At 46.3% G+C, this 15,914-nt stretch overlaps 1 protein-coding gene across 1 annotated transcript in view; it reads left to right on the top strand.

Moving 5' to 3' along the window:
• Positions 1 to 15,914, top strand: part of LOC106605874 (protein virilizer homolog) — a 30,411-nt gene that overhangs the window by 9,582 nt on the left and 4,915 nt on the right. Inside the window, 13 exon segments of the mRNA XM_045719014.1 lie at positions 244 to 965; positions 1,105 to 1,242; positions 1,427 to 1,653; positions 1,819 to 2,054; positions 2,087 to 2,500; positions 4,966 to 5,048; positions 8,387 to 8,869; positions 8,956 to 9,111; positions 9,302 to 9,537; positions 10,949 to 11,198; positions 15,062 to 15,279; positions 15,412 to 15,544; positions 15,680 to 15,829. Of these exon segments, the coding sequence (XP_045574970.1) occupies positions 244 to 965; positions 1,105 to 1,242; positions 1,427 to 1,653; positions 1,819 to 2,054; positions 2,087 to 2,500; positions 4,966 to 5,048; positions 8,387 to 8,869; positions 8,956 to 9,111; positions 9,302 to 9,537; positions 10,949 to 11,198; positions 15,062 to 15,279; positions 15,412 to 15,544; positions 15,680 to 15,829 (3,446 nt within the window).

Raw genomic sequence — 15,914 nt, forward strand, 5'->3', positions numbered from 1 at the left:
ATAAGGCTTAGAGCCATGGCTGTTGCTGCTGTAGTATCAGATCCCCTTGCATGACAAACTAACTGTGCCTGTGTGCTGTGATTCTCTCTCATTCTTAACTCTTGGTTGAGTGAACTGTCATTTCATCATGTTCTTCATGTTTTAGCACTTATGTGAGTGTTGTGAGGTCTTTTCTTTTCTGTGTTTGTTTTTGTTGTTTTACAATATTTCTCCTTCACTCACCCTCCCTCCCTCCTCCTCCAGGTGATGATGGTTATGAGCAGATCAGTAGTGATGAGGATGACTTGGACAATGGGAGTTTTAAGCTGCCCAGTTTTGACATTGACTACACCCCTGAAGACCTGGCCTCTGTGCCCCCAGTCCAGTACGACCCCTACGAAAGAGAGCTACGCCCACTGCTCTACTTCACCCCTCCCTACAAGACCCGCTTCGACTCCCAGCTGGAGAGGGCTAGGAGGGCTGTGTATGTTGGTCCACAGGGGCCTGGAGGTGGAGAAGGGGCAGAGGCTGAGGTTGTTGCCCAGATGAGAGAGCTCCTGGCTGGGATAGGAGAGGACCGTGACTCCCGCTGGGTCACGGCCCTAGAGCAGGCATCAGGGCTGCTCGCTAGAGGGCTGGGTTTTCTGATTGGACAGGGGGAATGGGAGGAGCCTATTGGAGCTCTGGTCCAATGGGCTCTCCAGGGTCTTAGTATGGAGATAGCTCTGACCCAACCCATTGCTCTAAACCTCAGGCAGCTGAAAGCTGGAGCTAAGCTGGCTTCCTGCTTGGCCGAGTGCCCACAGGGCCTCACTGCGCTGCTGCACGAGGGAGCCCTGGAGCTCCTACTAGAGCTGCTCCAGGTGGACCATGTGTCGTCCACGTTGAAGCTGTGTATCCTGAGGGCTCTGGATGCTCTGACCAGTGCCCCTGCTGGTGTGGAGGCCTTCCTACAGGAGGGGGAGATGGAGAGGAGTGGATACCAGGTGAGAGGGGCCATAGACATACGGTACACATGAAGACCTTATAATAGAGAGGCTGCGTGTGTTTCTAACTGTGTGTGTGTGTGTGTGTGTGTGTGTGTGTGTGTGTGTGTGTGTGTGTGTGTGTGTGCCGTCCCCGCAGCGGTTGGTGCAGCTGTTCCTGGGGGAGGAAACCGTGCGGGTGGTAACCGCGGGCAACGCCATTCTGCAGAAAGGCCACGCCTATGAGGTTATGACTGACCTGCAGAGGACAGCGGCAGCCTGGAGCGAGTCTCTGCAGGTAAGCACACACTGACTGGAGATCTGCGTTTTAAGAACAGTCATTTGGGTCTGATAAAGTTTCCCATTTCATAACCAGTTCCCAGTTCAGTGTGGAACTCTGGGGTTTCTATGACTGAGGCTCTACTGTCCATATAATTACTACAGTATATCAGTATATAAAAATGATCAGTGTTATATTTCAGGATGAGGGGGAGGAGCCTGACATAGCCATGGAGGAGGAGACATCATTAGGCCCCTCCCCTGTCAGCGAGGCTGAGCTGGATAGGTTGGCTGGGGTTCTAGAAGAGTTACATCACCTTCTAGAGACCGCCCCCCACACCATGGTCCAGCCCCCTGGAAAGGCCTTCCCTACAACCGCACGTATTACTGGTCCACAGGAGAGAGACGACCCCTACCCTACACTGTACAGGTAGGTACAACACACACTCACACTCACACACACACACACACACACACACACACACTCACTCACTCACTCACTCACTCACTCACTCACTCACTCACTCACTCACTCACTCACTCACTCACACACACACAGTAATTTGTACTAATAACTCTCCCCCACACCCCACAGGTACATGCATGCATGTCACTTCCTGGAGAGCTCGGCGGTGGCGTTGTCAGCAGCGGTGGCGGCGGGGCATACAGGTGTCACTCACGCCGTCAGGGAAGTCCTGCACTTTCTGTCTCTCACCCAATCAGGACTGCTTTTCATGCTGGCCCAGCCCACGCCTACCAACCTGCTGCTCCGCCTCCTAGCAACCGTCGCCGAGGTTGAGGGAGAGGAGCCTATGGTCACTGGGGGCGACGGCGGGTTCTCGGGCCCCGGATTGGGTGAAGAGGGTTTGGGGTGTGGCTGATGCAGGCGCTGCATGCCCTCCAGAGCGTGTCTGAGCTGATGAGTCACGTGACTGCCGGCGGGGAGGGAGGGGTGGGGCTAGAGGAGGGGGACAGTGCGGAGGTACTGAGCATGCTCCATGCCCTCTACCTCATCACCTTCACACAGACTGGGAGGAGCGCTGTGGCCCACGTCTTCAGCCTGGAGAACAACCTCTCCTGTCTGGTTACGCTGCTGCAGCACCACAGCAAGGACGGACACGGGGAGGCCAAGGCCCGGAAGGCGGTGACCTATAACTATGCGTGTATGCTGGTGCTGATGGTGGTTCAGAACTCCAGTGATCTCCGTACGATGGAACAACACGCTGCTCCTCTACTCATCCTGGCCAAGGCTGATGACACCAACGCTAAACTACAGGGTGCGTAGCTCCTGACCCCTGACTATAACAACGCCAGGTTGGTATCCAACCTTAGAAAAAAGAAACGCACACCTTTAAAGGCGAGGTGCTGGCTAGCGGAGTAGAACACTAGAAAATAAAGGAAAGCCGCACACTCTAAGAGCTCAGATGCAAAAATTTAATCACCAACGTTTCGACAGCGAAGCTGTCTTCATCAGGGTATCATCAAACACTGCGAGATGAGTCATTTATAAAGTGTCAAGAGACACACAGGTGTTTGTAATCATGGCCAAGTATGGCCTAATATCATTGGTTAACTCAAATATTAAAAAAATGGCATACAAAGAACATACAAAAAGACAAACAAATGGATAGCATACGATCATAGCATTTGTAGTCTAAAATGTATCTAACAAACAATTACAATGGCAAAATCACAATTATCACAAGAATGGTTTAAGATAGAAGTCTATGTTGAGACCGAAGGGAGCAAGGGTCTTTAAATTAAAGATCCAGGCAGCCTCTCGTTTTAACAATAAATTATCAAGGTCACCCCCTCTCCTCGGGAGGGTGACATGTTCGATACCAATATAACGCAGAGACGAAATCGGATGGTTTGCTTCCAAAAAGTGGGCCGCAACTGGGTAAGTTAAGTTTTTGCACCTAATGGTGCTACGATGCTCTGAGATACGTACTTTTAATTCACGCTTTGTTTTACCCACATAATTTTTACCACAAGGACAAGTTATAAGATAAATAACTGCCTTAGTGGAACACGTAATAACACCTTTAATTGGGATAGATTTCCCTGTTTGGGGGTGTTTGAAGGATCTACATTTATAAGTGCCATTGCATTGAGCACAGCCATTACACTTGTAATTTCCATCCAGTATGGGCGCAAATAGACGTTGTTCAGGAATATCTTGGGGTGGTAAATCAGAGTGTACCAATTGTCTCTGAAATTGGTACACTCTGATTTACCACCCCAAGATATTCCTGAACAACGTCTATTTGCGCCATACTGGATGGAAATTACAAGTGTAATGGCTGTGCTCAATGCAATGGCACTTATAAATGTAGATCCTTCAAACACCCCCAAACAGGGAAATCTATCCCAATTAAAGGTGTTATTACGTGTTCCACTAAGGCAGTTATTTATCTTATAACTTGTCCTTGTGGTAAAAATTATGTGGGTAAAACAAAGCGTGAATTAAAAGTACGTATCTCAGAGCATCGTAGCACCATTAGGTGCAAAAACTTAACTTACCCAGTTGCGCCCACTTTTGGAAGCAAACCATCCGATTTCGTCTCTGCTATATTGGTATCGAACATGTCACCCTCCCGAGGAGAGGGGGTGACCTTGATAATTTATTGTTAAAACGAGAGGCTGCCTGGATCTTTAATTTAAAGACCCTTGCTCCCTTCGGTCTCAACATAGACTTCTATCTTAAACCATTCTTGTGATAATTGTGATTTTGCCATTGTAATTGTTTGTTAGATACATTTTAGACTACAAATGCTATGATCGTATGCTATCCATTTGTTTGTCTTTTTGTATGTTCTTTGTATGCCATTTTTTTAATATTTGAGTTAACCAATGATATTAGGCCATACTTGGCCATGATTACAAACACCTGTGTGTCTCTTGACACTTTATAAATGACTCATCTCGCAGTGTTTGATGATACCCTGATGAAGACAGCTTCGCTGTCGAAACGTTGGTGATGAAATTTTTGCATCTGAGCTCTTAGAGTGTGCGGCTTTCCTTCATTTTCTGGTATCCAACCTTAACCCCTAACCTCTGACCTATAACGCCAAAACAATCTTATCAACAGTGGGTGAACTGGTAGTCCCTAAACCTTCATCTTAAAAATACTTCTACACCCAACTCTATCATTGTAATGACATAGCCCTACCCATAACCACTTAGAAATGTGTTGAAGGCCTCCCGAGTGGCGCAGCGGTCTATGGCACTGCATCGACGGATTCCATCCCAGGTTGTGTCCCAGTCGGCCGTGACTGGGAGACCCATGAGGCGACGCACAATTGGCCCAGCGTCGTCCGGGTTAGGGAAGGGTTTGGCCGGATGGGATTTCCTTGTCCTATCGCGCTCTAGCGACTCCTTGTGGCGGGCCGGGCGCCTGCAAGCTGACTTCGGGCGCCTGCAAGCTGACTTCGGTCGCCAGCTGGACGGTGTTTCCTCCAACATGTTGGTGCGGCTGGCTTCCGGGTTAAGCGAGCTGTGTTTCAAGAAACAGTGCGGCTTGGCGGGTCGTGTTTCGGAGGACACATGGCTCTCAACCTTCGCCTCTCCCGAGTCCGCAGGGGAGTTGCAGCGATGGGACAAGACTGTTACTATCAATTGGATATTACGAAATTGGGGAGAAAAGTACCCCCCAAAAAACGTGTTAAACTACTATTCAGAATTCCTTGCAAGGTGAACTGCAACACTAAGTGATCCTCTCAGTGTTGGTGTTGTGTTCCAGAGCTGAGTCAGTGGCTGGAACCTCTGGACAAGGTGAAGTTAGAGATGGGGAGCATCCCCAGCCTCATAGACTACATCAAACAGGTGAGCTGTTACACTACATGTCCCCAAGGACTGATAACCTGTTGTTGCTGTTTGTTTAATCCTTCATAATGATGACTTGGCTGCAGGCCTTCAGCTCCCTACACACGCACGCACGCACGCACGATACTTAAATACATTTAAAAAAGTTATGAAGCGCTTAACTTGTACCTGTGTTTGTCTTCTGTAGTTGCGTTCCTTTCTTTGTTAGCTGAAATCCATACTTTTTCAATAAACGTTATTTAACTATGGCGACAGCTAGTCTCACTGGGGTCCGACTGGGGTCTTACTGGGGTTCCGACTGGGGTTCCGACTGGGGTCTGACTCGGGTTCCGACTGGGGTCTGACTGGGGTCCCGAATGGGGTCTGACTGGGGTCCCGACTGGGGTCCCGACTGGGGTCTGACTGGGGTTCCGACTGGGGTCTTACTGGGGTCCCAACTGGGGTCTGACTGGGGTCCCGACTGGGGTCTGACTGGGGTTCCGACTGGGGTCTTACTGGGGTTCCGACTGGGGTTCCGACTGGGGTCTTACTGGGGTCTTACTGGGGTCTGACTGGGGTCCCGACTGGGGTTCCGACTGGGGTTCCGACTGGGGTCTTACTGGGGTTCCGACTGGGGTCTTACTGGGGTTCCGACTGGGGTCTTACTGGGGTCTTACTGGGGTCTGACTGGGGTCCCGACTGGGGTCTGACTGGGGTTCCAACTGGGGTACGACACATAACAAAAAAGACATTTGAGACTAAAGACTTGACTATTTAAAAACATTAATGTGTGTGTGTGTGTGTGTGTGTGTGTGTGTGTGTGCGCCCATCGAGCGGTTACACATACATGTCAGTACATATACACAACAAGTAGGTCACATGGGGGAGAGGCCTTGTGCCATGAGGTGTTGCTTTATTTGTTTTTTAAACCAGCTTTGCGGTTCACTTGTGCTATATAAGATGGAAGGGAGTTCTATGCAGTCATGGCTCTGTATAATACTGGACACTTCCTTGAATTTGTTTTGGACCTGGGGACTGTGAAAAGACCCCTCGTGGCATGTCTGGTGGGGGGTGTATGTGTGTGTGTATGTGTCAGTGCTTTGTGTAAGTTGACTATGCAAAGAATTTTGAATTTCCAACACATTGTTTCTTATGAAAACAAGTGGCAGTCAGTGTTTCCTCAACTCTTAGCCAAGAGAGACTTTCATGCATAGTGTTAATGTTAGACCTCTGATTACAATGAAGAGCAAGACGTGCTGCTCTGTTCTGGGCCAGATGCAGCTTAACTAGGTCTTTCTTTGCAGCACTTGACCATATGACTGGACAATAATCAAGATAAGATACAACTAGAGCCTGTGGAATGTGGTGTCAAAAAAGCATCTTTCTTTTGACCATGACAGTTTACAATCTTAAGGTAACACCAAGTAATTTAGTCTCCTCAACTTGTTCAACAGCCACACCATTCATTACCAGATTCAGCTGAGGTCTAGAACTTAGGGAATGACTTGTACCAAATACAATGCTCTTAGTTTTAGAGATGTTCAGGACCAGTTTATTACTGGCCACCCACTCCAAAACAGACTGCAACTCTTTGTTAAGGGATTCAGTGACTTCATTAGCTGTGGTTGCTGATGCGTATACGGTTTAATCATCAGCGTACATGGACACACATGCTTTGTGTAATGCCAGTGGCAGGTCATTGGTAAAAAAAGAAAACAGTAGAGTGCTTAGAGAGCTGCCCTGCGGTACATGCAAATAGTTGTGACAGTGCAAATAGTTGTGACAGTGGCTGACCCAGGTCTTGTAGGGAGGGAGAGCGTGCGCGCGCGTCTTGGGAAAGTATTCAGACCCCTTGAATTAAAAAAAAAATAATGTACGTTACCTTCTTATTCATCCTGTTTCCATTGATCATCCTTGAGATGTTTCTACAACTTGATTGGAGTTCACCTGTGGTAAATTCTATTGATTGGACATGATTTGAAAAGGCACACACCTGTCTATATAAGGTCCCACAGTTGACAGTGCATGTCAGAGCAAAAACCAAGCCATGAGGTCGAAGGAACTGTCTGTAGAGCTCCAAGACAGGATTGCGTCGAGGCTCAGCTCTGGGGAAGGGTACCAAAACATTTCTGCAGCATTGCAGGTCCCCAAGAACACAGTGGCCTCCATCATTCTTAAATGGAAGAAGTTTGGAACCACCAAGACTTTCCTAGAGCCTCCCGGCCAAGCTGAGCAATCGGGGAAGAAGGGCCTTGGTCAGGGAGTTGACCAGGAACCCGATGGTCACTCTGATAGAGCTCCAGAGTTCCTCTGTGGAAATGGGAGAACCTTCCAGAAGAACAACCATCTCTGCAGCACTCTACCAATCAGTTCTTTATGGTAGAATGGCCAGACGGAAGCCACTCCTCAGTAAAAGGCACATGACAGCCCGCTTGTAGTTTGCCAAAAGGCACCTAAAGACTCTCAGACCATGAGAAACAAGATTCTCTGCTCTAGATTGAACTATTTGGCCTGAATGCCAAGTGTCAAGTCTGGAGGAAATCTGGCACCATCTCTACTGTGAAGCATGGTGGTGGCAGCATCATGCTGTGGGGATGTTTTTCAGCTGCAGGGACTGGGAGACTAGTCAGGATCGAGGGAAAGATGAACAGAGCAAAGTACAGAGAGATCCTTGATAAAAACCTGCTCCAGAGCGCTCAGGACCACAGACTGGGGAGAAGGTTCACCTTCCAACAGGACAACGACTCTAAGCATATAGCCAAGACAACACAGGAATGGCTTCGGGACAAGTCTCTGAATGTCCTTGAGTGGCCCAGCAGAGCCCGGAATTGAGCCCGATCGAACATGTCTGGAGAGACCTAAAAATAGCTGTGCAACGACGCTCCCAATTCAACCTGACAGAGCTTGAGAGGATCTGCAGAGAAGAATGGGAGAAACTCCCCAAATACAGGTGTGCCAAGCTTGTAGTGTCATACCCAAGAAGACTTGAGGCTGTAATCTCTGCAAAAGGTGCTTCCACAAAAGTATTGAAAAAAGGGTCTGAATACTTATGTGATTTGTTTTCAGTTTTTTGTACTTTTTTTTATACATTTGCAATGTTAAAAAAAAAATACAGGTGTTTTTGCTTTGTCATTATGGCATATTGTGCATAGATTGATGAGGGGGAAAAACAATTTAATCAATTTTAGATTAAGGCTGTAAAGTAACAATGTGGAAAAAGTCAAGGGGTCTGAATACTTTCCGCATGCACTGTGTGGCTGATGTAAATAAAATACTTAGTGTATGTACATGTGTATTATTGGTCATATTACTAACAGAAAACCCATTCTGTCCTGTCTGTCCCGTGTGTGTCCCTGTAGAACGTCCAGAACGTGTTGACTCTAGAGGGAAGTGGACTGATGTCTGCTCTGAGGGTCCTCTGCCAGATCGCCTGTCCCCCTCCCGCCGTAGAGGCTCAGCAGAGAGATCTGAAGTGGAGTCTAGCGGGGGTGCAGTTGTTTTCTGGGGAGGGCTTGGACACGTGTGTTTGTGTGCTCCAGAAGCTGTGTAGCGTGCTGCTGCCTGCCTGGCGTGTGCACGGACACATGGGACCCACCCCACAGCGCTGTATGATCCTTGGCGTGTGCGCTAACACGCTAAGGCTGCTGCGGACCATGCTGACAGAGCTGCTGCGCAGCGGGGCCTTCCAGTTCAGGGACACGCGTGTGGCGAGCACGTTGGTGACGCTACACATGGTGGTGTGTTCAGCCCCGTCCTCTGGACGTCTAGACTGGGAGGAGACCAAGGTTCAGGCCCTCATCGTAGATGTGCTGCTCACCTTCACACAGGGAGTCAGTGAACAGGTAGAGAGCTCTTTTCTGATTGACCTTTAACATAATGTTGTGTGTGTGTGTTGCGTGTAATAAATTGGGTATCATTTCCCCTGTAGATGACCCACACAGAGGAGACTCTGCTCAGTAACACATGGTCTCTGATGCTGAAGGAGGTGTTGGGCTCTCTACTGAAAGCACCAGAAGGACTCTTCTCTGGCCTCACCCTGCTGTCTGAACTGCTACCACTCCCCCTGCCCATGCAGAGCACGCAGGTACACACACACGCCTGCTGCTTCTCATGTTGCTACAGCCATCATCAGCAACAGTCTGGAGGTCGTCGGATTGACACTTAACAAACTAATCAATGCATGAGGATTGAAAGCAGTAGGACTTTCATGTTGGAAACATCCAAACCGAAGGGAAACAGATTTCTAGTTGTGTGTTGTGCCGGTCCCCCTCCAGGTAATCTCTGTCCAGGACGTGGCTGTAGCGTTGAACACCAGGAAGTTGTGGAGCATGCACCTGCGGGTGCAGTGGGGTGTGTTTGCAGATGCCCTCGGGTGTGTGTGTGGAACTAGCTGTCCTCCGCTGCTGGCCATGCTGCGACGTGTGTGTGTCCAGCTGGCTGACCTCTCCTCTCCCACCGCGACCCTCATCATGAAGACCCTGCTGGAGTTCCTGCTGGGGGAACTACAGCCGTAAGACAGTCGCAAACACACACCCTTATGCACCTCTTGTACTAAGATGGCAAGCCAAATAAATCCCTAATTGGCCTTGTATATTATTTCACGTCCAAATTAGAACCACCATGATACCTTCTCTGATGTTTTTGTTTTTGATTTCGGTATGTGCGGTTGTGTTTTTGATTTCGGTATGTGCGGTTGTGTTTTTGATTTCGGTATGTGCGGTTGTGTTTTTGATTTCGGTATGTGCGGTTGTGTTTTTGATTTCGGTATGCTTGGTTGCGTTTTTGATTTCGGTATGTGCGGTTGCGTTTTTGATTTCGGTATGTGCGGTTGTGTTTTTGATTTCGGTATGTGCGGTTGTGTTTTTGATTTCGGTATGTGCGGTTGTGTTTTTGATTTCGGTATGTGCGGTTGTGTTTTTGATTTCGGTATGTGCGGTTGCGTTTTTGATTTCGGTATGTGCGGTTGTGTTTTTGATTTCGGTATGTGCGGTTGCGTTTTTGATTTCGGTATGTGCGGTTGTGTTTTTGATTTCGGTATGTGCGGTTGTGTTTTTGATTTCGGTATGTGCGGTTGTGTTTTTGATTTCGGTATGCGCGGTTGCGTTTTTGATTTCGGTATGCGCGGTTGCGTTTTTGATTTCGGTATGTGCGGTTGCGTTTTTGATTTCGGTATGTGCGGTTGTGTTTTTGATTTCGGTATGCGCGGTTGTGTTTTTGATTTCGGTATGTGCGGTTGTGTTTTTGATTTCGGTATGTGCGGTTGTGTTTTTGATTTCGGTATGTGCGGTTGTGTTTTTGATTTCGGTATGCGTGGTTGCGTTTTTGATTTCGGTATGTGCGGTTGTGTTTTTGATTTCGGTATGCGTGGTTGCGTTTTTGATTTCGGTATGCGTGGTTGTGTTTTTGATTTCGGTATGTGCGGTTGCGTTTTTGATTTCGGTATGCGTGGTTGTGTTTTTGATTTCGGTATGTGCGGTTGCGTTTTTGATTTCGGTATGTGTGGTTGCGTTTTTGATTTCGGTATGTGTGGTTGCGTTTTTGATTTCGGTATGTGCGGTTGCGTTTTTGATTTCGGTATGTGCGGTTGCGTTTTTGATTTCGGTATGTGCGGTTGCGTTTTTGATTTCGGTATGTGCGGTTGCGTTTTTGATTTCGGTATGTGCGGTTGCGTTTTTGATTTCGGTATGTGTGGTTGCGTTTTTGATTTCGGTATGTGTGGTTGCGTTTTTGATTTCGGTATGCGTGGTTGTGTTTTTGATTTCGGTATGTGTGGTTGTGTTTTTGATTTCGGTATGCGTGGTTGTGTTTTTGATTTCGGTATGTGTGGTTGTGTTTTTGATTTCGGTATGCGTGGTTGTGTTTTTGATTTCGGTATGTGTGGTTGTGTTTTTGATTTCGGTATGTGTGGTTGTGTTTTTCAGTGTTGAGGGTAAGAGTCCGGGTTGGGGGCAGGTCCTGCGTCTCCTCTCTCTATTCGACACCCTGGTTTCCCAGAGAGCCTGTAAGATCGCAACGTTACACCTGCTCTCTGGCTCCGCCCCTGGAGACGAGCCATTGGCTGATGTCTTCCCCCTGCTACTGTCCCTATTGGTTCCCGCTGCTGACCACGCCCTGCCACAACAGCACTGTGCAGAGCTGGTGGGAACTGTCCTGCAGTCACTGTGTGACCAGGTAACACACGAAGCACCTGGTATTGTATGAAGCTAATGCACTTCATCCACTAGCTGATGTTTTTCCTCCAGCGGTAACAATGGAGAGGTATGGGCTGAATTGGTGCGTGTTATGTTCATAAACATGTAGGTCTTTGTGGATGCTCTTTAGTCTGAACTATGTGTCAGACTAGCAGGGGGTCGTATTAGGCTGAGCCAGGTAAGAGGGAGCGGTAGAGGGATAGAGAAAGGTGTTTAACCCCATCAGTCCCAAGACATTTATCTGACTTTTATTTATCTGCATGTCCAGCCGTTATATTTAGTCTCACAATGAAGTGTTTTACCATGTTCTTTTCAGGACAACCAGGGCTACAAGTACAACACCTAACTATTTGACATAAACAGGTGCATTCATGAGTTTTATTGACAGAGCAAAAACCCAATAGAAATGTAGTTATAAGAATGCTCTAAGTACAGAAATGGTTTGCTCACTGGAAAATGAATATCTAACTAGTCAGTGACAACTGTCCAGAGTTTATAACAGCAACTATGTGAGCTTATCACAGTGTTATAGACACTATGTCCTGGGATTTACTATGGTCTTCTAGGTAGAATAACCCCTTACAGTGTTATGCCTATGTCCTGGGATTTACTATGGTCTTCTATGTAGAAGACCCCTTACAGTGTTATATTGTCCTGGGATTTACTATGGTCTTCTCTGTAGAAGAACCCCTTACAGTGTTATAGACACTATGTCCTGGGATTTACTATGGTCTTCTAGGTAGAAGAACCCCTTACAGTGTTATGACACGTCCTGGGATTTACTATGGTCTTCTATGTAGAAGACCCCTTACAGTGTTATAGTGTCCTGGGATTTACTATGGTCTTCTATGTAGAAGACCCCTTACAGTGTTATAGTATGTCCTGGGATTTACTATGGTCTTCTATGTAGAAGACCCCTTACAGTGTTATGTCCTGGGATTTACTATGGTCTTCTATGTAGAAGACCCCTTACAGTGTTATGTCCTGGGATTTACTATGGTCTTCTATGTAGAAGAACCCCTTACAGTGTTATGCTGTCCTGGGATTTACTATGGTCTTCTAGGTAGAAGAACCCCTTACAGTGTTATAGACACTATGTCCTGGGATTTACTATGGTCTTCTATGTAGAATCCCCTTACAGTATTATAGACACTATGTCCTGGGATTTACTATGGTCTTCTATGTAGAAGAACCCCTTACAGTGTTATAGACACTATGTCCTGGGATTTACTATGGTCTTCTATGTAGAATAACCCCTTACAGTCTTATGTCCTGGGATTTACTATGGTCTTCTATGTAGAATAACCCCTTACAGTGTTATAGACACTATGTCCTGGGATTTACTATGGTCTTCTATGTAGAATAACCCCTTACAGTCTTATCTTGTCCTGGGATTTACTATGGTCTTCTCTGTAGAAGAACCCCTTACAGTGTTATGTCCTGGGATTTACTATGGTCTTCTATGTAGAATAACCCCTTACAGTATTATAACACTGTGTCCTGGGATTTACTATGGTCTTCTATGTAGAAGAACCCCTTACAGTGTTATAGACACTATGTCCTGGGATTTACTATGGTCTTCTATGTAGAAGAACCCCTTACAGTATTATAGACACTATGTCCTGGGATTTACTATGGTCTTCTATGTAGAAGACCCCTTACAGTGTTATAGACACTATGTCCTGGGATTTACTATGGTCTTCTATGTAGAAGACCCCTTACAGTGTTATGTCCTGGGATTTACTATGGTCTTCTATGTAGAAGACCCCTTACAGTGTTATGTCCTGGGATTTACTATGGTCTTCTATGTAGAAGAACCCCTTACAGTGTTATGTCCTGGGATTTACTATGGTCTTCTCTGTAGAAGAACCCCTTACAGTGTTATAGACACTATGTCCTGGGATTTACTATGGTCTTCTATGTAGAATAACCCCTTACAGTGTTATGTCCTGGGATTTACTATGGTCTTCTATGTAGAATAACCCCTTACGTGTTATGGTCCTGGGATTTACTATGGTCTTCTATGTAGAATAACCCCTTAGTCTTATGTCCTGGGATTTACTATGGTCTTCTATGTAGAATAACCCCTTAGTGTTATGTACTGGGATTTACTATGGTCTTCTAGGTAGAAGAACCCCTTACAGTGTTATAGACACTGTGTCCTGGGATTTACTATGGTCTTCTATGTAGAATAACCCCTTACAGTATTATAGACACTATGTCCTGGGATTTACTATGGTCTTCTATGTAGAAGACCCCTTACAGTATTATAGACACTATGTCCTGGGATTTACTATGGTCTTCTATGTAGAAGACCCCTTACAGTGTTATGTCCTGGGATTTACTATGGTCTTCTATGTAGAATACCCCTTACAGTGTTATGTCCTGGGATTTACTATGGTCTTCTATGTAGAAGACCCCTTACAGTGTTATGCTCCTGGGATTTACTATGGTCTTCTATGTAGAATAACCCCTTACAGTGTTATAGACACTGTGTCCTGGGATTTACTATGGTCTTCTATGTAGAAGAACCCCTTACAGTGTTATAGACACTATGTCCTGGGATTTACTATGGTCTTCTATGTAGAAGACCCCTTACAGTGTTATGTCCTGGGATTTACTATGGTCTTCTATGTAGAAGACCCCTTACAGTGTTATGTCCTGGGATTTACTATGGTCTTCTATGTAGAATAACCCCTTACAGTGTTATAGACTATGTCCTGGGATTTACTATGGTCTTCTATGTAGAAGAACCCCTTACAGTGTTATAGACACTATGTCCTGGGATTTACTATGGTCTTCTATGTAGAATAACCCCTTACAGTGTTATAGACACTTGTCCTGGGATTTACTATGGTCTTCTATGTAGAAGAACCCCTTACAGTGTTATAGACACTGTGTCCTGGGATTTACTATGGTCTTCTATGTAGAAGAACCCCTTACAGTATTATAGAAACTATGTCCTGGGATTAACTATGGTCTTCTATGTAGAATAACCCCTTACAGTGTTATAGACACATGTCCTGGGATTTACTATGGTCTTCTCTGTAGAATAACCCCTTACAGTGTTATAGACACTATGTCCTGGGATTTACTATGGTCTTCTATGTAGAAGAACCCCTTACAGTGTTATAGACACTATGTCCTGGGATTTACTATGGTCTTCTATGTAGAAGACCCCTTACAGTGTTATGTCCTGGGATTTACTATGGTCTTCTCTGTAGAATAACCCCTTACAGTGTTATAGACACTGTGTCCTGGGATTTACTATGGTCTTCTATGTAGAAGAACCCCTTACAGTGTTATAGACACTATGTCCTGGGATTTACTATGGTCTTCTATGTAGAAGACCCCTTACAGTGTTATGTCCTGGGATTTACTATGGTCTTCTCTGTAGAATAACCCCTTACAGTGTTATGTCCTGGGATTTACTATGGTCTTCTATGTAGAAGAACCCCTTACAGTGTTATGTCCTGGGATTTACTATGGTCTTCTCTGTAGAAGAACCCCTTACAGTGTTATGTCCTGGGATTTACTATGGTCTTCTATGTAGAAGAACCCCTTACAGTGTTATGTCCTGGGATTTACTATGGTCTTCTATGTAGAATAACCCCTTTCAGTGTTATAGACACTATGTCCTGAGATTTACTATGGTCTTCTATGTAGAAGAACCCCTTCTAATGACTCTTGTGTAGTTTATGAGAATCATAGAGACGAAACATGTTACGTGAGAGTCAGCTTTTGCCAAGCATCTCAAATCATTCTGACTCTACAAATGTTTTTGTAAACGGTGGGACTCATTGGGTTAACTCTGCTGTGTGTGTGTGTGTGTGTGTGTGTTAGGACATCTCTCTGGTGGTGCCCCACCCAGCCGAGGGGTGTGTGTCAGAGGCCGAGCAACTGGCCAATGCCCTGCCAGGACGGGAAATGATCTCATCAGTGTGCAACTCTCTGCTGGAGGTTTTGGGGAACGGAGAGAGCAGTGCCGCTCTGCTCCTCACCTGTCTCAGAACACTCATGTTCCTCACAGAACATGACTATGGACTCTACCACCTCAAAGGGTACACACACACTCCTCACTGCCAGGAGTTTAGATCAATGCAAGTGTAGCATGTGTATATAGACAATAGTAGGGGTTAAAGCACTGAACCCTGTGGAACACCGAATTCAACTTTAGAGATGTGTGTTTTTAGGGCTCTGAAGAAGCACAGTGCCAGTGTGTGTGCTCTGTTGAAGAGACAGGTGTTCTCCTTCAGGAAAGACTCTGCTGAACTCCTCTCTGCTCTGCTGGACTTCCTACGACAGATCCTCAACACTGACCCTCTGGTAGAACCCCAAGCAAGTCCATATCAACATGATCAACCATTATTAACATGGTCAACCATTATCTGCCGATGTGAAGGCCGGTCCGCCCGTATATCATTAATCTGTCTCTGTCACTCTCTCTGTTCTCATACCCAGGGTTGCTGTGGGGAGGAGAGTGGAGGGGAAGAGTCCGGGCTGGTCCCGCCCCCAAGGTCTGTGGCTCTGACTGGCTCAGAGATGAAGGCTCTGCTGCAGTGGGAGGAGACTGACACACACCCTCTAAACACACTAGAGAAACACATCACGGTACACACACACACACTTTGTGCATAGTAATGATTATAAATGTAAGTACAGATCTCCTGACGGAAGTAGTGGAAGTAACTGGTGT

This window comes from Salmo salar, chromosome ssa05, assembly GCF_905237065.1.
Source record: "Salmo salar chromosome ssa05, Ssal_v3.1, whole genome shotgun sequence".
NCBI lineage: Eukaryota > Metazoa > Chordata > Actinopteri > Salmoniformes > Salmonidae > Salmo > Salmo salar.